General features: G+C 32.3%; 1 protein-coding gene across 1 annotated transcript; it reads left to right on the top strand.

Annotated features, from left to right (window-relative positions):
* LOC114325975 (uncharacterized) lies at window positions 1-27,160 on the top strand. Its single transcript, XM_050647356.1, has 3 exons — window positions 1-91; window positions 20,768-20,908; window positions 26,248-27,160. Exons 1-3 carry the CDS (start codon window positions 25-27, stop codon window positions 27,015-27,017), a joined length of 978 nt encoding a protein of 325 aa, XP_050503313.1. The 5' UTR covers window positions 1-24; the 3' UTR covers window positions 27,018-27,160.
* Window positions 27,161-27,580: the final 420 nt, after the last annotated feature.

Here is a 27,580-nt window from a genome sequence, read left to right as displayed (position 1 = left end):
GGAGAAACAATATACCAATGCAGTATGATAGAATATTTCTCTGAGGAGGTGTATAGCCCAGATCCGAACGATTCTTCGCTTGCAATACCTTGTAAGTATATCTAGTTTTTCCTATCTAACATTTACTTAATTCACTATTGCACTATGTAATTATCTTTAAATAAAAGAAAAACATCCTTACTTGGACATAACATTCAAAGAGGAGAGATATAACTTCCTTCTAAGGAAAAATATAAGGAACTCGTGATCCCGACAGACGACAAATGACCTAGCTGAGTAACATCAAAGATTAGACAGGACTAAACCTCTAAATCCTAATGAGAAAAGCACAGAAAAGAGACAAAGTTGCAGAAGTCATAGCCAACCTCCATTAGACATGGCACCTAAAGAAGGAAACGATACAATTTGTGGTATATAAGGAAAAGTAGCACTGGAAATAGGTTTGGTATAAGCCACTATTGGTATATGATACCGGACAGGAATGATGATTGTATAATAAAATTCCATGTTGTTATTTCTCGTAAATATATTCTATACTGTAAAAGAATAAGATCCAATACTTGAGGCCTATATATTAAACACACCCATAATTCCCAATAGGAAAGAGTTCCTTGTAGAATCAGTCAGACAGATCCTTGACAGATTCCTACAGTAAAATTATCTTTTTATGCTTTGTTTTTATTCTCCAAAATAATTATATGCCTACCTTATACGATACCTTATGAAAAAAGAAGAAAATGAGCTGTATTTGTAACATGATAATGATGTAGAGCTAAATGAAAACTACCTAAGGATAAATCCGACACCTGAGGAACAACAAGGCAGATTGTGCAATTGTGGAAAGCAGACATTTGGATGAAATAGCAGCATTATTAGGAAACGTTTAAGGAAATTGATCCTGAAGCACAAAAAGAGGGCCGTTATCTACGTCATTTTCTGAAATTTTATGAAAATTCGTTATGAAAATAATTAAAATTTATTATCTCGGGGTTTTTGAAGTCGCTGATTACGAATATGAGGTACCTGGTACAAAATAGAATGGTTCATTGGTGATGGTCTGATAAGACCGAAAACGTTCTGGTTATTTGGATAATTTTTAAGAGTTTTTTAAATAATTGCCTCAACTTGCAACTTGCCTCAACATAATAATCAAAAAAATTTAGAATATTTAGGTGTAGAATGTGAAGTAGCGTTAAACAAATCTGCCAAGCACATAGAAAAATGGATCATTGCAAAATCTATTACCGATGTGTGTAGTGAAACTAATTATTTCTGTTACAAAGATAACCAAATAGCCGTTTCAATTAAAAATAAATCCGTAAAACATGACATAATATTTACAAAAGCAGACAAAGGTAACACTACTATTGCTATAGATAAAAGAGACTATAATAACAAAACAATAGAATTTTTAAATAACCAAAATAGTATAACACTAAACAAAGACCCCACAGAAAAATACCGAGCACAAATTAAACTAGCCATTAAAAATTCAAAATCAATATTAAATCCAACAGAACAGAAATACCTTAATATTATGAACCCACAACCTCCTAAATTATACTCTTTTATTAAACTACACAAACCTGACCACCCAATAAGGCATGTATGCAGTTTCTTTTCAGCTCCGTCATATAAACTTTCAAAAAAACTGTCAGATATTACAGAAGACACAAAATTTTCACCTAATTTCACCGTCAAAAATACACTAGAATTAGTTAATAAAATACAACATATTTTCAATTGCCCAATAACTCCAGACTAATTTCATTTGTCGTAAAAAAAGTGTTCCTCCTACAGAAGCTTTTGTTCTAGTTAAAAATCTTTTAGACCATAATAGTATAACTCCAGACTAATTTCATTTGTCGTAAAAAATCTTTTTCCTAGTGTTCCTCCTACAGAAGCTTTTGTTCTATTTAAAAATCTTTTAGACCATAATAGTACAAATCCGATCATTGCATCTGAAATTTTACACCTTCTTGAAATTTGCACAAATCAAGACTATTTTGAATTCAATAATCAAATATACACAAACAGCAGTGCAGGACTTATTATGGGTAATCCTCTAAGCCCATTGCTATCAGATATATTTATGAACCAACTTGAAACAACTATTTCTAAACATCCCATATTTAAACAGTTCTTATATTGGTGGAGATACGTGGATAATATACTAGTATGCTTTACAGGAACTAACAGGCAACTTGACCAATTTCTATCATACATTAATTCACTTCATAGTAATATTGAGTTTATAATATAAACAGAACAGAATAAGTTCATAAACTTTCTAGATCTAACAATTACCAGACTACACAACAAACATGAGTTCTCCGTATATCATAAACCTACCCATACTGACACAACTATACACAATTCTTCATCACATCCTACACAACACAAATTAGCAGCCTACCATAGCATGATACATAGACTGACAGAAATTCCCATGTCAAAAAATAACTTCGAAATAGAACTGAACATCATTAAACAAATAACAGTCAACAATGGCTATAACGAACAAACAATTAATAAAATTTTAAACCAAAAACTCCATAATAAAGCCCTGAAATTAGTCTATCCAAAACCACAGAAAGAACCCACTACCTTCTGCTCTATCACATATACTGGCAAGATAACAACAAAAAATAGCCAGATACATAAAAAGGAAAGGAAAAACACCAGCTTTCAGAACTAACAACAACTTAAGCAAATATATTAAGAACAATAAGAGCCGAAAGAGAAAACAACTACAGAGTGGTGTCTACAAACTAACTTGTGCTGACTGTCCAAAAACTTGCATCGGCCAAACTGGCAGAACCTTTGACAAACGGATAGCAGAACACAAAAGGGCTTTCAACAATAGAAAAACAGACACTTCTACATACGCACTTCACCTTCTAGATCATAATAATTCTTTTAATGAAGAGTTTCGAATTCTGCACATTCAAAATAAAGGCCTTAAGCTATCTTTATTAGAATCTATGGAAATTATTAAATTAAAAAATACAGATATAATTCTGAATGACCAACTTGAGACAAACAGCTCCCCACTCCTCAACCTCTTCAGTTAAAGACTTTAAAAAGGCAAACACATATTAAACTAAATCACTTTAGCTGAATCAAATCACTGAAATCACTGAATCAAATTGCTTGCTGGCTTGCTTGCAACTAAATCACTTGAGAAAGGCACTCTGTCGAAACAGCTGTAGTCACATAGTTATAATAAATTTTGTGGAAGTATAGAAAACAAACGTTTTCAGTGTTTTATTGTTAGATAGTTTTTTAAATAAAAAAGATACCATTTTATACACGAAATATTTACTTTTTTGGAAGTTATTTTTAAACTATGGTATACAGCCAACTACTTGGATTTTCTTTTTTAATTTATAAATGTAAATGTTCGGAAATAAATGTTCACTAATGATAAAATCTTTCTATTCGCAATGTCTCTGTGGCCATCACAGTAGTTCCATAATATTAATTACTGTCAGAGTTGATGTTGCGATACGTCACGATGAATAAAAATACATAATATGTAGTTAACGAAATTACATTACTGATTTAATTTAAGGTAAAATTAACGTTGGCATTAAATTTCGAATTTAATTAAACAACAACTATTGTTTCCACATCAACAGTTATATCTATTGTTACATATATAACCATATGCAACTAAATAATTTCGAATATTATAAAGTCTGCATGACATATTTTATAATATATCACTATAATATGTCATATTATATAATATCCCTTTTTAGCCCACTTTTAAATGCCTACAGACTGTAAAAAAATTTCTATCAAAATTATTTTTTCTTTTAACACGATCAATTGGACTTCTTAATTCCTAGGTTTTGTAAAATTGTGTCCAATCACCAGCATGACTGGGACCAGTAAGTATCTTCCGTTCTTCGCAATGGCCTATAGATCTGCTGTTAATGAATCAACGGGCCAAACACCAGCAAAAGTCCTATTTGGACGTGAGATACGTCTACCCCGTGATCTAGAGTTTGGATGTCGACCTGGAGAAGATGTGGCTGATGAAGAATATGTGAATTAATTGTAAAGAAGAAACGACGATATCCACGAGTTAAACCGTTCCCATCTTCAGATCGCTAGCGATCGAATGAAGAAACGGTACGATATCCAAGCCGAAAGGGGATGTTTTAAGAAGAAGAGCAAAGTCTGGCTTTATAATCCAACGAAGCGAAAGGGTTGTTCTCTCAAGTTGCAGCAGATCTGGTAAGGTCCGTACCTTATTATGTAAACAAAAATAGGTACTAAGCCGATGATAGTACTCCATAACCAGTCGGCGTCATTCGAAGGAGACCACGACGTAGATCAGGAAGTAGAAGTAAACCAAGTCAAAGAAGTACCTGACCTAACGTTTGAGGAATTCATGGGGGCCTATGGAGGTACCGGTAAAGCAATACATGGTGTTATCACTGAAGAAACGCAAAATCTACTCATACTTTCCGATGACTACTCACTGGCTCATACGATCCCGGCCACTATTAAAGACGCACAAGGGTTGGCGTCCATCTTTAGAAGGAGGATTGGTCGAGTAGCATAACTTAAATGCCAACTGCCACCTCCCGAAAGAGCTTTGAAATTCCGAGATGCACCACGTTACTTTTTCTATTTGGCACCAAAAAGCACTGCCCATGACAAACCTGCCTACCATGATGTAAGGGAGGCTTTAATTGAATTGAGAGAGTAGGTACATATTGGAGTTCAATGTGTAAAAGTTAGCCATGCCAAAGCTAGAGTGCCGCCAATTAGATTGAGGGTTGTCCGAACTATGGTGGAAAGAATCTTTGAAGACACCGATGTCCAGATATTAATTTGTTGCAATCCGTATGGTTACTAATGCGGAGAGAAAATGGTACCCTGTCGCTTTTATACAACTGGGAGTTGTATAAGTGGGTCCAGTTGCCAATACCAAACATCCAGTTCCAGTCCCGACCATGTTACAGGAGGGACCATCTCTTAAGGAGGAGCCAATGTTACGTAGTTAACCGGCTGCCAGCCCTCTAGTACTCTAGTCAATAAACATTGACGCCACTCATTTCTCGAAGTTTGTACCTGTGTAGTAACATAATGCGTTTTTACCGCTAGGTTCCACCAGATTCTTCGGCAGATTGGTAGAATGTTTTATCGTTTTCCAGCAGAGGTGGACCAAGTATAAATAGACAAATTGTGTTGACATGGACTGAGTGATATTTTGACTTTATTAGTAGGTACGCGTAAATAAGTTAAAAATAAAGACTCATAAATTAAATGTTTTCAATTAAAATAAATAAACTCGTAACAGTAGTTTTTTGGTATTTCAGTCACCTCTGAAATCATGTCGTTTGAGCTGCCTATATTAATACATATAGTCATATCTAGTTACATATACTCCATCTAATTCACTTACCGTTGCACGTCATCCGCGTCATAGCCCGTAACGTCACATGATACCAACACGAAATATTTAGGAGGTAGATGTATTCTTTTTAGAATCATTTTGCCGAGTACACTGGAATTACAGCCAATAGACATATTGTATTATGTACGCGTTGAAATAACATTTACAGCTTTCTATTAGTGGTAGGGGAACCCAAGCTGGGATTTTTGCAGTTACTTGAGCGCGTCAGATTACCAATAGGGGAAGAAACCTGGTACCCTCCAGATGTACCTCTACCATATATTGGCTCTTAACACAGGGGAGTTCGTTAAGGGGGGCCCGAAAAAAAATCTATCCTTAAACATACTCGAAATTGTCAGATTAAGATAAGGTAAGTTAAGTACATGCAAAAGAGTGTATATTTCAAAAATCTGACGATTTGAAAGGGGCGTAAGGAAATGGGCGAGTCAAAAATTTCACAAAAAAAGCAAATATTTCGCGAAATGAACGTCAGATCGAAAAACTAAAAACTTTGTTTTCAATATTTTTCAAAAATCTATCGAATGATACCAAACATGACCTCCTCATGAAGAGGGGTTGGGGGTAAATTTAAAATTTTAATTACAAATCCCGCGATATTTCGCAAAATAAACATCAGATCGAAAAACTGAAAAATACACTTATTGAATAGTTTTAAAAAATCTATATAATATACACCAAGGAGGTGGGTTGGGGGGTTACTTTACCATCTTAAATAGGAGCCCGAAATTTTTATTGTAGATTTGGATTTTTTACGTAAAAATAAGCAACTTTTATTCGAAACATTTTTTTAGAATTAGGGATAGATGGAATTATGGAAAAACGATTGTTTGAAATGGAAAATTAAATTAAAAAATGCCAAGTCCCCACTAAAACGGAAAATTTTTCTTAACTCTTTTTGGTTTTAGGACCTAATAATAACAACCCAATAGGTCCCCACAGCGCTCGAGTGACTGCACATTTAGCATACTTTGCTCCCCTACTATAATGTTAACTTAAAGAAATACACAATAATATGTTTCATTTAATTTGTATAAATGGATTATAAAGCGTTTTTATTAAGCACATTTGCTTGGAACACACTGTAACTGTAATCGAACGAAGGTGATATTTTGGCATAAATTGGTAACATTTATTTGACAGTTGCGGTGATGACACTTCATATTTGTGTTTATTCTTTACTATAAGTATTTGTTTTATTATATTTACTGTTTTTATTATGTATGTACTTTAACGTAAGATTATAATTCTTGTTTTCTATTTCTGGAGTTTTTATTTATTTACATTGAATATTAATTTGTTTTGCTGTATAATCCACTTCCGCAAAAATTATGTGATGTATTTGATTTTAAATGAATTCAAGAATATTTTGTAATTGGGCAACATTGTCAACTTAGATCTCTAATGTAGATAATGACGTGCAACGGTAAGTAAATTAGACGGACTGTAAACCTCTATAATTTTTGGAATATACCTTGATAAATAAATATAAATGAGAGAAATACTTGGGGTCATTGGTATGTTCAAGAAAAATTTGGAGCGAGTATATTGCTTTGCTTGGTGGTGCAATTATTGTAGAATTGAAATAATAATTGATTTTTACAATTTTTATTTAATTAAAAACCTTTTGAAAAGCTGTTATTTGCTAAAAAGAACAGTTCAAAGTGTATTTCAAATTTATTTAAATAATATAGTACCTATATACAATAAAACTACAAATTTACTATTTAAACAAAAATATTCAATTGAAAACCATGAACAATGCTCAATGCCCCTTTTTAATTATATACTTCAGCTTTTCGAGTTTTTCCGGGTTGGCAAAGCAGCAGGTAATTATTTTACAAAGCGAATAGGGCACTATATTAATTAATTTCGAATGACAACAATCGGCTGCCTCTATGCCAGCACTAAAACAATAATATCGATTTAATTTAAAAGAGGATTTCATTTGTTCACCTTTTGTTTGTTGGAGCTGTTGTAACTGGAAATGAAACATGTGTAATTTTCACCTAATTTCGGTATTATGTACATATGTATATACAAGTGTTCGTTATAATTGTATTTTGTAATTAAAATCGCTCTTTGTTAACTTACTTTTTAACAAATTAATCAAAAGCGCAAGCCACAAAAAATACTAACAAAATCCAAAATATGGCAGGGGGTCCCATTTAATAAAATCACTGAACTGGACTTCGAGGTCCGAGCAAGCAATACAGATCTATGATAAGTCACTAGAGATAGTAGTCGAGGCATTGAAGGATTGAAGTAAGATGAAGTAGATCGATTTTTTTGCACTAAGACGGATTTTAATGCGGATTGGCGCGTTGGATTCGTGAGAATGTGAATTTGTGCATAAGAAAAATGCATTTCAAAAGTGCATTTTGAAATAGGCAATTATTATAAATTTTCAACTCGGTAAATAGTGGGAAAAATTGGCTCAATTTTCTTACTCGGGGGGTTTTTGGGGTCGCTGACACCAAACTCGGGGGTTTTTTATCATTTTGCTGATATTGTAATTTCTGAATTTAAATTCTTAATTTTCTTAATTCTTATAATTTAAACATATTTTAAACCTTACTTTTGTAACCGTGTCAATGGCCTGTGTTGCTGAGACACGTTAATTTAAATAAAAAAAAAATATTTTGCACACTTCTTTATAATAAAATATTTAAATAGTCCATTCTTTCACGGTTTTTGCTCTAAATTTTAAAGAACCGCTTGGATTGACATGAAATTTGGCATACATATAGCTTACATGTCGAAGAAAAAAAGTGATATTGTGCCGATGCGTGCTTTTGCCCTGGGGGTGACTTTCACCCCCTCTTGTGGGTGAAAAAATATATGTCCAAAATAAGTCTGGAAATAGGTAAACTGACTAATTTTAAGTAACTTTTGTTCTATAGAGCTTTCTCGCCAAGTCAACATTTTTCGAGTTATTTGCGAGTGAATATGTTAATTTTTCAACAAAATAACCACATTTTTAGACGGTTTTTCGCAAATAACTCAAAAAGTAAGTTTTTTGTCGAAAATAACGTTCCCAGCAAAAATATAGCCCATAAAAAAGTAAAAAAAATGGTGTACGCGTTAGGTCTCTGGATCTCGTAGAACCAGAGTTATAGCCAATGAAAAATATATTCATATTCACCAAATTTGAAATAGAATATTTTGACGTGAAATATCCAAAAAATTAAGCACTTTTTGGGGAAAATCCATTATAACTTTGTTAAAGTGTTTAAAAAAAGCTTTATTTCTGTTTTTACAAAATGTTTCTAGCGTTAAATTTAAACAAGTTACGTTCAAAATAAAGATGGTCCCTTTTGTTTTTGCAAAAAGAAATCGGGAAGACCACCCCCTAATTAGCAACTTAAATGAAATTAACCGTTACCGCTCCACAAATTATTTTACTTATGTTGTGTTTATATGATCTGTAAGTTTCATCGATTCAAAGTGCTTATTTTTGAAAAAATTTGGTTTCAAAGTAAAATTTTTAAAAATTTAAATTTTGAAAAATATGCTTTTTTTCAAAATAACTTAAAAATTGTTAGAGATACCAAAAATCTCGAAAAACAAAAAAAAGTCACATTTGCTTTTCTGAATATCATGTATTTTTTTGTTTCTCTGTTAGACAAAAATTGATTAAGATTTGGTGTTTCTAAATTTGCATACATTTGTGATCAGTGACTCGTTCAACCCCTTTTAACTACAGCCCTTTCAATAATAAGGACTTTGAACCGATGAAACATACAGATCAAATAAACAATATATACACAAGTCAAGAAACTTGTGAAGTCGTAACGATTAAGTTCATTTAAGATACTAATTAGGGGGTGATTTTCTCGATTTTTTTACTAAAACCAAAAGGGACTAACTTTATTTTGAGCGTAACTTTTTTAATTTTGATGCTAGAATTTTTTTTTATAAAACAAAAATGAAGCTTTTTTAAACACTTTAAATAAGTTGAAATGAGTTTTCCCCGAAATGTGCTTCATTTTTGGTTATTTCACGTTAAAATATTGCATTTGGAATTTGACGAATATGACCCTATTTTTCATTAGGTATAACTTTGCTTCTACTAGGTGTAGAGACGTGATATATACACCATTTTTTTAAATTTTTTACAGGCTATATTTTTGTTAAGAATGTTTTTTCGACAAAATACTTACTATTTGAGTTATTTGCGAAAAACCGTCTAAAAGCGTGGTTATTTTGTTGAAAAAATGAACATATTCACTGCCAAATAACTCGAAAAGTACTGACTTACTGAAAAATCTCTGTAGAACAAAAGTTACTTACAATTAGCCAGTTTATCCATATCCTGACTTTTTTTGGACGAATACTTTTTCATCCCCAAGATGGGGTGAAAACCACCCCCAGGGCAAAAGCACATATCGGCACAATATCAATCTTTTTGTTTGACTTGTTAGCTATGTGTATGCCAAATTTCATGTCAATCCAAGCGGTTTTTTAAAATTTAGAGGTTTTGCAATATTTTACCGTTAAAGAACGGACTAAAATAACAGGAAAACAACATAAGAAAAAAGACGTGTTCTGTTTTGCTTACAGTGTAACCGTTATATTAGTGTACACAAACGTGTGAGAGAGAAAAGCAATAAATCCTACATGAAATTAGTCAAGAATGTATCAATACTGCCAACATCATTTTAAGCGCCAAATTTAAAAAAATGGAGATCCTGAACAAAATAATCATGTCTTTTTATAATATCCTATGAAATTATAATTTACTCGTTGCGATATTTATTTTCAGTGACCCCAAAGACCCCCGAGTAACAAGTTTGGGCCAATTATTTAACAAATTACCATAATTGTCCAGAGGAAGACGTTTATTACACCCGCTGCAGGCACCAGGTAGTTTTCACACTCTCGCCGACCTTATATTCATTTTCAGCGACCCCAAAAACCCCCCGAGTAATGAGTTTAAGCCAATTATATGATAAATTACCACAATACTCCAGAGGAAGACGTTTATTACACCCGCTGCAGGCACCAGGTAGTTTGCACACTCTCGCCGACCTCATATTCGTTTTCAGCGACTCAAAGACCCCGAGTAAGAAAATTCAGTCAATTTTTCCCACTATTTACCGAGTTGCAAATTTATAATAATTGCCTATTTCAAAATTCACTTTTGAAATGCATTTTTCTTAATTTCAGATTTCTTCATTACATTAGTTCACAAAATTTACTGACATTCTCACGAATCCAACGCACCAAACTGCATTAAAATCCGTATTACTGCGCCAAAAATCGACAGTAAGGCCTTTTTTTGTGCTTCAATGCCTCGACTATAGCGAGAATAGAGCGTTTCACGCTGCCCTGCATTGTAGGTGAAAAACGTGATATAATTCAGGAATTTTTGAAACCTATCAGGTGTTGTAAAGGACGATGCCAGGAATAACTTATACTAAAATGTAACCAAAAATTTTGTGCGGTTTTTTATTTATGACGATTTTCATTTGTTAAATTTACAAGTTTTAAAGATTTTTAATTTTGTAGCTTAGGATATTCATTTTAAAGAAAAACTTCTAAATAGAAAATTATAGTGAATTAAAAAACCTACAATTTGAGCTATGGCAAGTTTAATTTCGTTAGTATGTTATTGCAAAACAGCCTGCGAAAGGTGCAAAATGGCCGTTTTTTGTAATTGCCTTATTTATTGTAAAAATAACTTTTATGTATTTTTTAAAGCTTTTAAATGAAGATCTTTCAATACTAAACATAAAAAAAATTGTATTGCCCGATTGGTGAACTTGTTGTTTAGATATGATAATTTGTTTATCCCAAGAGGTCAAATGTCCAAGGCTATAACTTTTTGAAAATAATTGTACAGAGTTAGTCCAATATCCACTCTCCTTCTAAAGACTTACATTTTTTTATTCTGATGTAAATAAATGCGTATAACATTTTTCAACCTATTATTTCGGGTTTTTAAATAAGGGGGCAAATTTCGTTATAAAAATTTAGAACTGAAGCCGCCCCTGTACATCCTATGAGTTTTTAACTTACAGGTTATTGTTGCTGAAGACAAAATAAAGATTCAAAACTAAATAAAAATTTTTTACGACCAATTGAAGCCCAGATAATTGTTTTTGTTTTCCTAAATCGTAGTGACTTTATTTATAACAATAAAGAAATTATTTCACAGTCATTGACTAAAGAAAAACTTATATTATCTTAAAATAAAAATTATTTTAACCGAAAATTACATTTAATTATTAAAAATGATTTTTAAAGTGTAATGGAGATTTAATTTTCGTTACGACTATGATTTATTGTGTCGGTTGCCCTTAGCAACGGCTAGCAACTTATAATACATTGTATCACGGTTTTTGCTTTAAATTTTAAAGCACCGCTTGGATTGACATGACATTTGGCAAACACATAGATAACATGTTTAAGAATAAAAAGGATATTGGGCCTCTGTGTGCTTTTGTCCTGGGGGTGAGTTTCACCCCTTATGAATGGTGAAAAAATATATGTTCAAAATAAGTTCGGAAATGGATAAAACGTCTAATTCTAAGCACTTTTCGTTCTATAGCATTTTTTCACCAAGTTAATACCTTTCGAGTTATTTTCTAGTAAATACCTTAATTTTTCAACAACAAAAAAAACACGTTTTTAGGCGGTTTTTGACAAATAACTCAAAAAATAAGTGTTTTATTGAAAAAATGGGTTTTAACAAAAATATAGCCAATTAAAAATTGAAAAAAATGATGTATTCATGAAATCTCTAGACTCAGTATAAACAAAGTTCTAGCTAATGAAAAATAGGTTCATATCCGTCAAATTTTAAAGTGAATTATTTCAACGTGATATAATCAAAAAATCATGCACTTTTTGGAGAAAAATCATTTTTTAAAGTATTTAAAAAATATGTATATCTGTTTTTAAAAAATGTTTATAGCATCAAAAGTAAGCAAGTTACTCTGAAAATAAAGTTGATCTCTTTTTTTTTTGTCAAAAAACTCGAAAGTCAACCCCCAATTAGCATCTTAAATCAAATTAATCATTATCGCTTCACAAGTTACTTTGCTCATGTATTATTTATATGATCTGTAAGTATCATCGGTTCAAAGGGCTTATTTAAAAAAATGGTTTTAAAGTAAATCTGTTTTAATTTTTAATTAAAAAAAAAATGGTTTTTTCTAAATAACTTAAAATTTATTAATGTGACCAAAAGTCACAAAGAGTAAAAGAATTTAGTTTTTGCTGTTATGAATATTTTGGATGTTTTGCTTTTTTTTGGAAGGCAAAAATTTGTTAAGATATGGCTGTTCTAAATTTGCATACACTCGTAATTATTGAGTAGTTCAAGTCCTTTTAACTACTGCCCCTTCAAAAATAAGCACTTTGAACCGATGAAACTTACAGACATAAACGACACATACACGAGTAAAACAACATTGAAGTAAAATTGATTAATTTCATTTTTGATGCTAATTAGGGGGTGACTTTCCCGAGTTTTTTAACAAAAAAAAAGAGATCAACTTTATTTTTAGCGTAACTTGCTCACTTTTGATGCTACAAACTTTTTTTTAAAACAGATATATAACAGATAATTTACTCGAAAATAACTCGAAAGGTATTAACTTGGTGAAAAAATGCTATAGAACAAAAGGTGCTTAGAATTAGACGTTTTATCCATTTCCGAACTTATTTTGAACATATATTTTTTCACCCCTTATAAGGGGTGAAACTCACCCCCAGGACAAAAGCACACAGAGGTCCAACATCATTTTTATTCTTTAACATATTATCTATGTGTTTGCCAAATTTCATGTCAATCCAAGCGGTGCTTTGAAATTTAAAGTGAAAACCGTGATTCAATGTATTATAAGTTGCTAGCCGTTGCTAAGGGTAACCGACACAATAAATCACAGTCGAAACGAAAAATAAATCTCCACTACACTTTAAAAATCATTTTTAATAACTAAATGTAACTTTCGGTCGAAATAATTTTTATTTTAAGATAATATCAGTCTCTCTTTAGTCAATGACTGTGAAATAATTTCTTAATTGTTATAAATAAAGTCACTACGATTTAAGAAAACAAAAACAATTATCTCGGCTTCAGTTGGTCGTAGAATATTTTTATTTGGTTTTGAGTCTTTATTTTGGCTTCAGCAACAACAATCTGCAAGTTAGAAACTCATAGAATGTACAGAGGCGGCTTCAGTTCTAAATGTTTATAACGAAATTTGCCCCCTTATTTTCAAACCCGAAATAAGAGGTTGAAAAATGTTATACGCATTTATTTACATCAGAGTATGAAAACATAAGTCTTTAGAAGGAGGGTGGATCTTAGATTAACTCTGTACTATTGTTTTTCAAAAAGTTATAGCCTTGGACATTTGACCTCTTGGGATAAAGAAATTATAATATCTAAGCAACAAGTTTACAAATTGGGCACTACAAATTTTTTTTATGTTTAGTATTGAAAGGTCTTCATTTTAAACCCTTAAAAAATATATAAAAGTTATTTTTACAATAAATAACGCAATTGCAAAATACAGCCATTTTGGACCTTTCGCAGGCTGTTTTGCAATAATGTATTAACGAATTTAAACTTGCAATAGCTCAAATTGTAGGTTTTTTAATTTACTACAATTTTCTATTTAAATATTTTTCTCTAAAATGAATATCCTAAGCTGCAAAATTAAAAATCTTTAAAAATTGTAAATTTAACAAATGAAAATCGTCATAAATAAAAAACCGCACAAAATTTTTGGTTACATTTTAGTATAAGTTATTCTTGGCATCGTCCTTTACAACACCTGATAGGTTTCAAAAATTCCTGAATTATATCCTGAAATCGACCTATTTTTCACCCACAGCTTGGACTATTGTTCGGGTTAGGATTTCGTGTGGAACTTTTTGATAAAAAGTTTCAAAAGGTTTTTTCCAGTTTCAAAAGGTTTGGATTCTAAGGGACTCTTTTCATGCTATAGATGACGTGATATGCTGGAGAGTATCTTGCAAAAATTTTCTTACCCATCTTAACGTGGCGAATCCCAGGAATGACAGGACTCTTCTTCTTTAAGTGCCGTCTCCCAATCAGAGGTTGGATATCATCATCACTATCTTTACTCTATCCACCGCTGCTCTAAAGAGTTCTATAGAACTGCATCTAAACCAGTCCCTTAAATTCTTCAACCATGACATTCTTCTTCTTCCTGTACTCCTTCCGCCTCTTATATTTCCCTGTATTATCAGTCTTAGCATTTCATTTCGCTGTCCCCTCATTACGTGTCCCAGATATTGTAACAAGATCCAGCTGTTTGATATTCTCGAGGAGGTTCTTCAGAATAATACCAGTAGTAGTAGAGACAATAACAGGTATTGTATGAGCTCTTTCTGTTCTTTATTGTCTCTTTATCTGATCTTTGGTGATACCGTTACGTGCACCATATCCTCCATGTATATTGGACGAGTTATACAGTTTTTAGTCCACACCCCGAGGTCAGAACGGAAACACAAAGTGTATCAATACTTATACGTTTATGAAATGCACCTAAAGGATCATGAAGATCTTCACATTTTACTATTTTTCAACTTTTCCTAAGAGAAATTCCTTTAATCTTTCATTGATCATTGAAGTGACAAAAAAACGGAGGTACAGAAGACGATATTCGTATAAGGATACGAAAAGTTTAACAAGCATTCAGCATGCTCAACCCTGGTTAGAAGTCTGGGGAGTATACTACAAGGCAAAGATCCGAATATTCCAGTCAAATGTCATGTCTTTTCTACTCTACAGATGAGAAATCTGGAAATTGACAAAAACCCTTACAGACAAAATGCAAGTATTTGTTAATAAATGTCTACGAAGAATTGTTCGTATTTTCTGGCCAAACATCATCAGAAACGAAGATCTGCTACACTTGGCCCAACAAAAGAGGGTAGAAAATGAAATAAAGTCACACACTCCGAAAAAATAGTTCCAGAATTGCAAAAACTGCCCTAGATATTATTTCCCAAGTAAAAAGAAAAAGAGGTCGTCCAGCACAGAGAAAATCCATCATGGACGAGATAAGAGAAACTCTTGGAATGAGGTGAAGGCCTTAGCACAAAAAAAACCGATTTCGTGTTTTTACTGAAGCTCTATAATATGCTCCACTTAAGAGTTAAAAAAATTATATAAAATATATATGTTACAGTTCAAGTTGATTCTCAGTTAGAGTTGACTCTTCCTAGTTCGAGTCAACTCCAACTGAAACGAGTAGTAAAAGTTGATTTAAAAAATTTAAATCAACTTTTTACTAGTTGAAAGTTGACTCTTCCTAACCCTTGTTAGTAAAAGTAGATTATACAATTTATATGAGTATAATCTCACGTGCATTTTTGATGAGTGTGCGTCTCTTTGTTTTGACCGTTTCAACTACTTATTAGTCCAGGCTGTAACGTCGCCCCCGTTAGGTAAATTATTCTGATTCGATTTTTTTGCACAAACTTACTCAAACAAATACATCCTTATAATAAATACACAGTGTCAGGGGGTACCGCGGTCGAAAAATTGTTTAACCAATTTTTGTTAACCAAATTCACAAAAATAATTCTTATCTACTCTACCTCATATTATGTATAAGTTTTTATTGTGTGAAAATTGTAAATATAGATAGCAGTACATGAAGGGTTTAAAGTGTGCTTGAAGTAATAATGTATTTTAAATGGGATTTACTTTTTCGCACTGTTTTTTAGCACACTTTCATATACCTGTTCAAATATCCTTAACTTTCGCCTTGTCATGGTGATGACATGTGAGCAATACATTACAAAAAAAGTTTTGACAGTTTTGTGGTTTGACAGAAGTTTGAATTTTTATATGTCAAAGTTCTAAAAAATTGTAAAATAGGAATGTATTCCAGTGACGAAGAGGTGCAGTTTTTTATTTGTTTTTTGGTAGATAAAATATTGTATGAAACTGTGCGTGAAGTTCTTTTTGCGCACTTAGGCGATGTATAGCACTCGGCCCGCTCGTACTCTAAACATCGCGTGCGTGCGCAAAAAGCATACTGCACGAACTGTTTTATAAATAACTAAGTATTTCACTCCGGACAAATTTTTTTAGATTATTTTGGTCATTCGGAGCAAAAAGGTCTGTTGTGATTTTTCTCTAAAATTGATAGTTTTCGAGTTATACGTGATTTAAAATTTGATAAATGCGAAATGACCATTTTTAAGGCTTAATAACTCGATTAAAAACTACTATTATGGAAATCAGAAAGTCGCCTAATCAATGTTTAAAGCCCCCCTACAAGAGCCTGAAGAAATTTTTGTCTTTTTATTATTTCTTATTTTATTACTAAGCTGTTATTTTTAATTATCAACAATGAGCGCTAAAAGCGTATTGAGGCGGCCGTCAATGTGAGTGCGAGTAAGATTCTTCATTCCGACCGTCCAATGGTGCATCTCAGTCGCACTCACATTGACAGCCGCCTCAATACGCTCCTAGCGCTCATTGTTAATAATTAAAAATAACAGCTTAGTAATACAATAATGACAAATATTTCTTCAATACCTTGTAGGGGGTGGTTAAAATTTCATATGGTGACTTTCTGACTTTCATAATAATAATTTTTAACTGAGCTATTAAGCCTTAAAAATTGTCATTTTTACAAATGATCAAATTTTACAGAAAAATCACAAAAGACCTCTTTTTATTTGCTCCGAATGACCCAAATGATGTAAAAAAAATGTCCGGGAAGTGATTTTTTTTGTGAATTTGTTTAAAAAAAAATTTTTCGATTACGGTACCACCTGACTCCCTGTGGAATCGTTATAAGGACCTCTTTTTGAGTAAGTGTGCAAAAGAATCGAACTGGAATAATTTACCTAACGAGGGCGACGATACAGCCTGGACTATAAATATCACGATTTGAACATAGTATACAATAACATTTAATTTCTAGAATCGGTTGTTTGTGTGAATCAACTTTTACTAAATGGCATTGGGAAGAGTATACTTTAACTAGTTGGAGTCTACTTTTACTAGTAAATGTTGAATAAAATTCTTCATTTTATATTATAATCAACTTTTACTAAAAACAGCCGTTTGAGTCGACTCGAACTAAGAAAAGTCAACTCCAACTAGATAATCAACTTGAACTGTAACATATACAATAATATCTTATTCTCATTTGTATACATTTTAGAACCTTAACAAAGGCAAGAAATACCTGTCGAAACGTTGATCTTAAATGGAAAAATAAAATCTTGTTCCAATCTTAACAATAATTGTGAACTTAAACACAAAAAAACACTTATTTGTATTATACATATATATTTATATGTTTTGAATTTTTATTAGTTTTAAAAATTATTACAATTCCAAACAAAACAATGGATCATTTAGCCCGAGTATAAAACAATATTAATGAATTACGTTTTGAAAGTAATTTATTCACGGCAGTAATTCAACGCAAAATTGACTATGGTTATCTGTGTTTACATCCAAGCAAATTAAATAAAAGTCAAACATATAGAATTATTATTTATATAGGGTTCAAAATTAGTGTCTCTATAGAGATACAAATCAATGATTGTTTTCATTTAAAAATATAACATTTCAGTTCAAATTTTGTATAACACTGTAAAAAAAATTTAATAAATGTGAAAATCGTACAATCGTAAATAATTATTTTTTTGATCAATTTAAACTCACACTAAACATTTTAGTTGGTTTAGAAATCGCTGTCCTGCTACTACTATTATAATTATACCAGAAAAATCATTGGTTAAATGAGAATATCTTCATGATTTAGTCCGAATGCTTCTTCTTCTTCTTCTCCTTGTTTTTGTATAGACATGACTCTGTCTGTTTTTCAATGTGCCTCTAGTAAGTTGTCGTTCCATCGTTTTCGTGGTCTTCCCACTGATCTTCTTCCTATTGGGGAACCGTCTCTCGCTGCCCTTACTACTCTATTTGTTGTCATTCGGCTTATGTGGTCATTCCATTATATTCTTCTGTTTCTTACCCAGTTATTAATGTATATCTGTACTTCTAGCTTGTCCCGTAGAGTCTTGCCATCGATTTTTCGAAGGGTTTTCATCTCCGCTGTTTCGAGCAATATTATATATTTTTATTTCTCCATATTGTGTCATTCAGGCAACCTGCAGCTGTATTTACTCTATTCCGGAGTAACCTAGTTGAGTCCCAGAATTTATAATCCATCTTTCCAATAGCCGAGTTGAGTCGCGAAGATGGGTAAATTGAGTCCCGTGTCTACCTGGGGCTTAGTCGGTGTACGTAATGATTTCTAGGAATGAGAAAACAATAATTTATTTTGTAACATATAATTTTATTACAAAAATGTATACCTAAAATATTTACAGTAAACAATATAACATACATTTACATGCTAAGTAAGGTATTTAAATGCCAATCTATGTACATGTATGTTTTTATTTTCAAATAAATGTGTAATGTAATATTCAAAAGTTCCATCTAAGTACATAAATGGTGTCCAAACCTGCTAAAAATTGTAAATTGTTGTTGCAGGAAAACATAATAATTTGGTTTTCTATGTCGTTTACCATTAGAAAATCCTCGTTTTGGTTGGTTTTCACTGGAAATGTTTTAATGTTCATGAGCTTCTTCCATACTTTTTGGCAATTTAAACAGAAGAGATCGTCGGGCGTTATACACATATTTTTTCGGACCAATTCCACATCTTTGGTAGTCAACGTACTAATATCGCCATTTCGTAATTCCTCATGCAAAATTTTCATATCACCCATTTTTATAGGTCGTTCACTGATATCTTTTACGGTCTTTCGCTTCAAGAAGTTACTTAACATTTGACAATTGAGTATATCTTCGTTTAATTCACTATGATTGTGGTCATTCATAATTTCCGTCACTAAGTTGTCCCCTTGGGTTTTAAAAATGCTTTACATTTTTCTTTTGTCTGCGCACAACAAATCCAACGCTTGCCGTCATTTTTTAAAGATTTGTGAAAACGATATTTGAAGCCAAGCCATTCAACATAATCAATTGTTGTTTTCCTTTTTCACTAAGAACAATTATCACATAACTCATTTTGACAATCAACTTAACACCGTATCGTATATGTACAGATACATCGCACTCTAATAAATATTTTGTGGTGTCCATATTACTTTTTGTATTTTGTATTTGATTACCATAAATGCAGAACCAATAAAATACTTACAAATTAAAAAGCTATTAAAAGGTAACTAGAAGGATTACGATGCCCGGGACTCAATTCGACCATCTAAATATTTTGACCCTTCTTAATTCAGGTATACGGGACTCAATTTACCTATGCCCCTCTATTCACTCGATCTTCCACTTTTGTTTCGAGCCTTCCGTAGCTAGATAGTGTGATGCCTAGATATTTAAACTCCATCACTTCTTCTATTACCTGACCTTCCAGCTCCAATTTACATCTTATTGGATCTGTTGTTATAACCATGCATTTTGTCTTTTTTTTTTGAGGAAATTAACTTGTTAATTTTCTGGCGGTTATGTTAAATTGGTGCAGCATACGTTGTAAATCATCTTTACTTTGAGAGATTAGTATTGCATAGCAGATTATTTTAAGTTGTTTTTCTCCCATTTGGTATCCTTTTTTAGTTCTTACTTCTTTTATTATTTCGTCTATGATGAGGTTGAACAATAAAGGACTCAAGGAATCCCCCTGTCTTATCCCATTGCCGGCTTCAATTGGGTCAGTTAGTTCATCCTCCACTTTTACTTTTATTGTGTTCTGGTAGATGTTTTCGATCGTTTTAATTATTCCTAGAGTTACCTCCCTTGAGTATAACAAATGCATAACGTCCTTTAATTTGACCCTGTCCTGATGCAAAATACGTTATTGACGGAAGTATGATGCTCAGAAGGTAAAATGGAAATTAGGTGAAAAGTATGAGAACGGAGTTCGATGGTTAATTTTTTAACGTCATTCTCAACACAATGTAAAAATTCTCAAGTCGGTAAGGGCTATATTTAAACATCGATTTATTTTTTTCCTAAATGCCGTGGTCTATTTATGTACTAGAACAGGGTAAATTTGCTACAACATTTTTAGAGTATAGTTATAGTTATTGATTAATATGCCATTCGTTATCAACAGTATGATCTTGTTCTGAAGCTATTTGCTTGTGACATTTTATTATTATTTACTATTTGTATTGGGAATATTTGTATATCCGACGCCGTAATAGGCATAAGAAAAAAGGCAAGAAGAAAAAGAACTATTGGGAATTAACCACTCTTTTAATTCGAGATACATACATTTAGTGTTACGTTTCGATTATTTCGAAATAAGCTTCAGCTTAATTTTTTTTCTTTTTTTTTAGATACTGTGACGAAATCCATTGTGTTCATACTTTTGGGTAGTGTGTTCGTCCTTGTGGGATACATTTTCTGCCTGCTCGGCCAATGCTTGAACAACAAATCCCGATTTACGTTGATAGCAGGAGTAATTTTTATACAAACAGGTGAGTACATTACATACACATAACCAAACTTATATGGAATCACCATGTATTTCAAAGTAATATTTATTTCTTTCGAAAAAACTTGTTATTGTTGTGAAGAATAAAGGTTTTTATTGAAAATAAACAAAACTATAATAGACCAGGCCGCATCTGTAAAAATATTAGTACATTTGGACGTTGAGAGGTGACTCAAATTTTTTTGCAGAAATTGCTTGAAAATAACTCAAATAATAATATTTGAGTTATCCTTCCTCTCAAAAAGGTCCGGAAAATTGTTTAAATAATCAAAATGTCAAAAAATTAAGGAAAAATTCGATTTTTTTCTTGGTTTTTTGATTATAACTTTAAAAGTATTCATTTCCGTGAAAAGTTGTACTGACATAAAAGTTGCGTAATTAAATTTCCTACAATATTGAATTGGTTAAAAATTTAAAAAATAGTCACCCTTGTTGCAAAATAGCAATAATTGCGAAAAAACCATAAAAAAACAAGTATTCGCATTTTACGTTTTTCAACCATTTATGCTACACTTAGGACCTTCATATTTCACCCAGAAAAACTTTATGATACAGTAAAACAAAACCGTAAATTTCATTAAGACCGGTTTAATAGATTTTGCAAAATAAATTTTGCAATCCAGCTTTCGCAAAAAAAATTCATTTTTTCAAAATGTTACAGGACTGAAAATAAATTAGATAGCAAGTTGAAATTTTTTTGCGTATAGGAGTGTACTGTACCTTTCATTTTCAATTTTGCAAAATTAAAATCAATTAACACCACGGCGTCAGGAATTTTTTTAAATAAACATTAATTATTGGTGCTACGCGCAGGACAGCGGATAGTTTGCTCTGATTGGGCATTCCAATGACCTTTGATAATGTTTGATACATTTTAATTTTTATTACATTTCGATATAAAGAAATAAATTTGTTTATTGCAAAATAAAAACATATACCTTGTCATTTGAAATAACACTTTTATTAGTAAAAACTTTCTTTGTTCATATATTTTAACTTAGAGAATAAAAGTTTATTATTTTTAAACATATCCAATTGTTTAAACAATATTTCACAAACAATAATAAAATTAGTTTGATTTTTGTGGAATTAAAATATTAAAATACAACAAAATTTAGAGTAAGAAAATAATATATTAGATAAAGATTGGAAGAAATTTTGGTGGAAATCAACTTGTGTGAATCGAACACCGCTGTCCTGCGCGTATCACCAAAAATTAATGTTTATTTAAAAAATTTCCTGACGCCGTGGTAATTAATCGATTTTAATTTTGCAAATTGCAAATGATAGGTACAGTACACTTCTATAAGCAAAAAAAATTTCAACTTGCTATCTGCTTTATTTTCAGTCCTGTAACATTTTGAAAAAATGAATTTTTTTTGCGAAAGCTGGATTGAAAAATTTATTTTGCAAAATCTATTGAACCGATCTCAATGAAATTTACAGTATTGTTTTACTGTATCATAAAGTTTTTCTGGGTGAAATATGAAGTTCCTAAGTGTAGCATAAATGGTTGAAAAACGTAAAATGCGAATACTTGTTTTTGTATGGTTTTTTCGCAATTATTGCTATTTTTCAACTAGGATGACTATTTTTTAAATTTTTAGCTAATTCTATATTGTAGGAAATTTAATTACGCAACTTTTATGTCAGTACAACTTTTCTCGGAAATCAATACTTTTAAAGTTATAATCAAAAAACGAAGAAAAACATCGAATTTTTCCTTCATTTTTTTACATTTTGAGAGGGACCTTTTTGAGAGGGAGGACAACTCAAATATTATTATTTGATTTATTTTCAAGCAATTTCTGCAAAAAAAATTGAGTCACCTCTCAACGTCCATCTCAAAACAGATGCGCCCTGGACTATAAGACAATCCGATAGTACAGCTCGGTACGGTATAGGTTATTTGCTTAAGTTGCAAATTGAACGAAAATAAATAAATTAACTTTTGCGTCCAAAAACGAAAATATGCGTCATATGGGGTTATAGAACTTACAACGGGAAAAGTGTTGGTCTTGTCAAGCAAGTAATGTTCTCAGAGGGACATAGCTGTAGAGCTATGCGTAACACAGGGCGTTCTGTCCAAAACCTATACTAGGTAACAGGACTAGGAAAGCTTACGACAATACGATGTAAAATCGAAATTGATGGGAAAATAATAAAGCAGGAAGCAAGGTTTAGATATATGGGAATAGATATAACCAGTTACGGAGATGTTGAAGAGAAAGTACGATAACAAAGCTTAAAAGCAAGTAAAGCGGCGGGATCTCTTAATGACACAATCTGGAAGTACAAACACCTAAGACAAGACACAAAAGCAAGAATCTATAAAGCAGCAATTAGACTTATATTGACATACACGGCGGAGACAAGACCTGACACATCTAAAACGAGACGACTACTAGAAACAACAGAGATGAAAATACTCCGACGAATATCAGGGAAAAGTCTGTTGGATAGGGAGAGAAGCGAAAACATAAGAAGATCATGCAATGTAGAAGACATAAATGGATGGGTGACAAAACGGAAACAAGAGTGGAACGAACACATTAGTAGAATGGCAGAGGTTAGGATAGTAAGAATAGCACGAGATAAGTCACCAAATGGACGAAGAAGTATTGGCAGACCAAGAAAAAGATGGTGCGATAACTTAAACAATTCAGGAGGCTAATATTAAAGAAGAAACAGGCTTTAAAGCCTACATACAAGAAAGAAGAAGAAGAAGAAGAACTTTACCATAACTATCCTTACCGGCATTGGTGTTAAAATCACCCTGTCTGATTACTTCTCTGATTCTCGATTAATATAACTGCGTCAGGAATTTTAATATACATGTATTTTCGGAAAGGAGTTCCAATAAGAAACGTTTCAGATTTAAATAATTATTTACTATTTTAATATACATTTTAATAGTGAATTTTGTATCTTAGACAAGGCGAAAACGGCGGGTTCGTTGGAGAAAATATTCCCATGAGATTTTTTTGCATAATCATATTCGTGATACATTCCAGAATAAGGTTCAAGAAGTCGCCCACGTAAAAAGTGGTCCAAATTTTTTTTTCAATTTTTTTTTTTAATCAAATTGCAAAAATCAATATTTTCAGCCCGAGCACATTTAGGTTTTTTGGACCATTCTGGACAAAAAAGGTCTCTTATAATTTTTCTTTAAAGTTGCTCGTTTTCGAGTTATAAGCAATTTAAAATTGAAAAAAACGAAAAATGGCGATTTTTAAGGCTTAATAACTCGGTTAAAAATTATTAATATGAAATTCAAAAAGTGACCAAATCAAAGATTAAAGCCGCCACTACACGATCCTGAAGAAATTTGTGTCATTAATTTATTACCAATCTGTTATTTTTAATTATTAATAATGAGCCGTAAGATCGTATTGACGCGGCTGTAAATGTGAGTGCGAGTAAGATGCCAGAATGGCATCTCTCTCGCACTCATCATTGTCGGCCGCCTAATACGTACATGGCGTTTATTATTATTTTTACTTAAAAATAACAGCTTAGTGATAAAATAATAACAAAAATTTCTTCAGGATCTTGTAGGGCGGGCTTTAAACTTTTATTTGATCACTTTCTGACTTTCATAATAATAACTTTTAAGTTATTAGGCCTTAAAATAGCCATTTTTCGTTTTTTCAATTTTAAATTGCTTATAACTCGAAAACGAGCAATTTTAGAGAAAAATTATAACATACCTTTTTGTCCAGAATGGTCCAAAATATCTAAAAAAAAAAATGTGTCCGGGCCAAAAATACGGATTTTTGCAATTTGATTTAAAAAAAAAAGAATGTGTGTGTACTTTGTACGCACGTAAGAAGTTATACTTCTATTATATGATTATAAACGAAATTAATATACTTTTTATTTATATTTTATTTAAATATTAAATTAATTTATACTTACTACTTCTCAAACATTTTTATTAAAACAGTGCCAAAAATTAAAATAATAAAAAAATAAAACACACACAAACACATTAAAAATGCCACAAATGATTTCTGAACATTAATTGTCGGAAAATTTTTTAACTAAATACGTATTTTCTGAAAATAAAATTATATAATAAATATACTTACAATCATAAAATGTATAAAAAAATAAAAAAAAAAAAGTTTCTATTGGGATTCGAACCAACTTATCACGCGGCTGGTATTTGCGTTGTATTGGGATTCACTCGCATTAAAACTTCGCCACAGAGACAGCTTGTCATTATGTGCGAAGATCGTCTAACTAAACAGATTAACCTTTTGACATTTTTAACTTATGTAAATCAAATTATTTTGATTTTGAATTGAAATGATTTAGAATTGAAAAAATACAACAAAACATAGAGTAAGAAAACAATAAATGTATTAGGTGAATATTGATAGAAATTTTGATAGTAATCAAATTATGTAAATAAAAGTATTACATACTACTTATGTATTTTGGTAGGTTCAAGGTAGGTATCGGAGCCCGTATAACGACTAATAAATTTCGCAATCACTTGCGTCGTGCAAAGTGGCTATGTTCAAATATCATAACAAAATTTGATCAACTATTTATAAAACACTTACCAGCGAAAGATTCTTTAGCTTTGAATAAGCGAGATCTGCGGCACTCATACTAGTCAGTTTGATGATCTTTCACATTGGCATGCAACAATCATCTCTTCTATGTAAATAAGTCCAAAAATATAATATGAAAACTATTTAAAAAGGCAGTATAACCATTAACTAACTTTTTGTTTGTTGTTTCTCTTCCTACAAATTTTAAAACGCAACAAGCATACATTATAACCAAACCACAGTCCCTCAGCTGTGCCACAGCTGCCATATTGGATAATTTTTGTCATGTCATTTGAACATCCAATCAGAACAAAGTTATAATGCGCATGCGCCCGGTCGCTAGGTTTTCCCATATAAAATTTCACCGTCATTACGCCCGTAAAGAAGTATAACTTCAAAAATGAAAAAAAAAATTGGACCACTTTTCACGTGGGCGACTTCTTGACCCCTATTCTGGGATGTCTCAAGAATATGATTATGCAAGAAAATCTCATGGGAATATTTTCTCCATCGAACCCGCCGGATTCGCCTTGTCTATCTGGGACTTTTCTCTTTTCTTTAAGAAATGTCACTGCAGCGTCCTAATAGTGGATTTTAAACGTTTTGATTTAGAAATGTACACACAGCTCCACTGAGAACTCCGTAAGGCAGAAACAGCTGTCTGGAGATTGTGTATCGCCTCCGAATCGAAAGTAGACATAAACTGTCTCTTCACATTAATATATTTTAATTGTTGTTAATGCACCTGTTTCTTTTTTAGGTCTAGCAATGCTGTGTGGCCTCATAATGTACATCGCTGTTTTTAAATCAGAAGTAGGCAGTAAGTTACGTCCAAAGTCCCAACTTCAACCAGCATCTTTCGAATATTACTACGGTTATTCCTTCATCGTATATGTCACCGGAGTTGTTTGCACCAAAATAACCGGAGTATTCTCCGTTTTTCTCTTTATCAACAGAAGCCAATACGAATGGAAGAGAAAGAGACTGATAGGTGCACCAATAGTCGATAATTTTGTAAATTATACTGAAAGGAGGATCATGCAGCATCCACATCCTTGCAGGATGCATCCAGAAGCGTATATCAACTCGAATAGTGCCATAGTTTACACGCCTTCGGTACCACACAACCACGTCGGTAAGGTTGCTTACACCGGGCATTCTAGCACATTACCCTGTACATTACATCCCAGAAGATCACAGTCTAATTCGCTCAAAGACGTTTCGTACTTTCCCGACATGTTCGCACCCTCAACCATATCGTATAGATTCCCCCACCACCTCAGTACGAACAACATCGAGAGCTTAGGTGGTTTCCCGCGAGATGCCACTACCAACACCGTGAGTACCACGGCCGATATAGACTACGTCACCGACGATTACTCACCGAGTATGCACGAACACGAATTCACGCGTTTCGACCTCGAAAGACCGGTCAGTTTTCGGGCTCCGAGTGTCTCTAGTTTAAGTTTGAGAAGTTCCGACAGGCAGGTGTACCACACGGACACGTTACGGAGGACTACCCCTGTTTAGTGTTCTTTCAAACGTTGTTATTAGTTTCGATGTATGTTAGGCCGACTGAGTGGTGCCAAGTAATTTTATTACGTTTGTTCGTATAAAATTTATATATAAAGTCAACCCTGAATTCATTATCAATAAAAAGTTTTATTATTGGGTACGATGTTTTTATTCGATGATACACTTGAGTGACCTCAATATCTTTCAGAAGTTTTTTTACGACCAAATAAATTATGTAATACGGGTGTCATTCATAAAATAAGATTCCCTACGCGCCGCTGAGTAAGAATACGACGTACTGGAATAAATCTGGCAACACTGCCTTACATATCAACTCTCTCTCTCTCTCTCTTACTACACCACTTTTGCCTTGCTGCATTGCTCAGTATCAACCTAGCAGCCTTCGAAGATACACTCGGATGCAAAACAATCGATCCACTGAAAATTTGGTCATTTTTGATGTCTCGAATTTCGTAAACCTGTTGTCCGAGTTAAGTGATTTTTTACCATGTTATAGCCTTATTCATTAGCAATATTGCTGTAATAATATTGTTGCTAGACAGGTAAACTGTCATTGT

This window comes from Diabrotica virgifera, chromosome 3 (genome assembly GCF_917563875.1).
Source record: "Diabrotica virgifera virgifera chromosome 3, PGI_DIABVI_V3a".
Lineage (NCBI taxonomy): Eukaryota > Metazoa > Arthropoda > Insecta > Coleoptera > Chrysomelidae > Diabrotica > Diabrotica virgifera.
Note: the sequence above shows the minus strand (reverse complement) of the source record. Positions and strands in the feature narration are given on the sequence as shown.

Excerpts from the sequence above, each read along its gene's own strand:
- LOC114325975 (XM_050647356.1), top strand. The coding sequence starts at position 25 with ATGATAGAATATTTCTCTGAGGAGGTGTATAGCCCAGATCCGAACGAT. Across the intron at positions 92-20,767 it reads TTCTTCGCTTGCAATACCTT|ATACTGTGACGAAATCCATT; the intron begins GTAAGTATATCT and ends CTTTTTTTTTAG. Across the intron at positions 20,909-26,247 it reads AGTAATTTTTATACAAACAG|GTCTAGCAATGCTGTGTGGC; the intron begins GTGAGTACATTA and ends TTTCTTTTTTAG.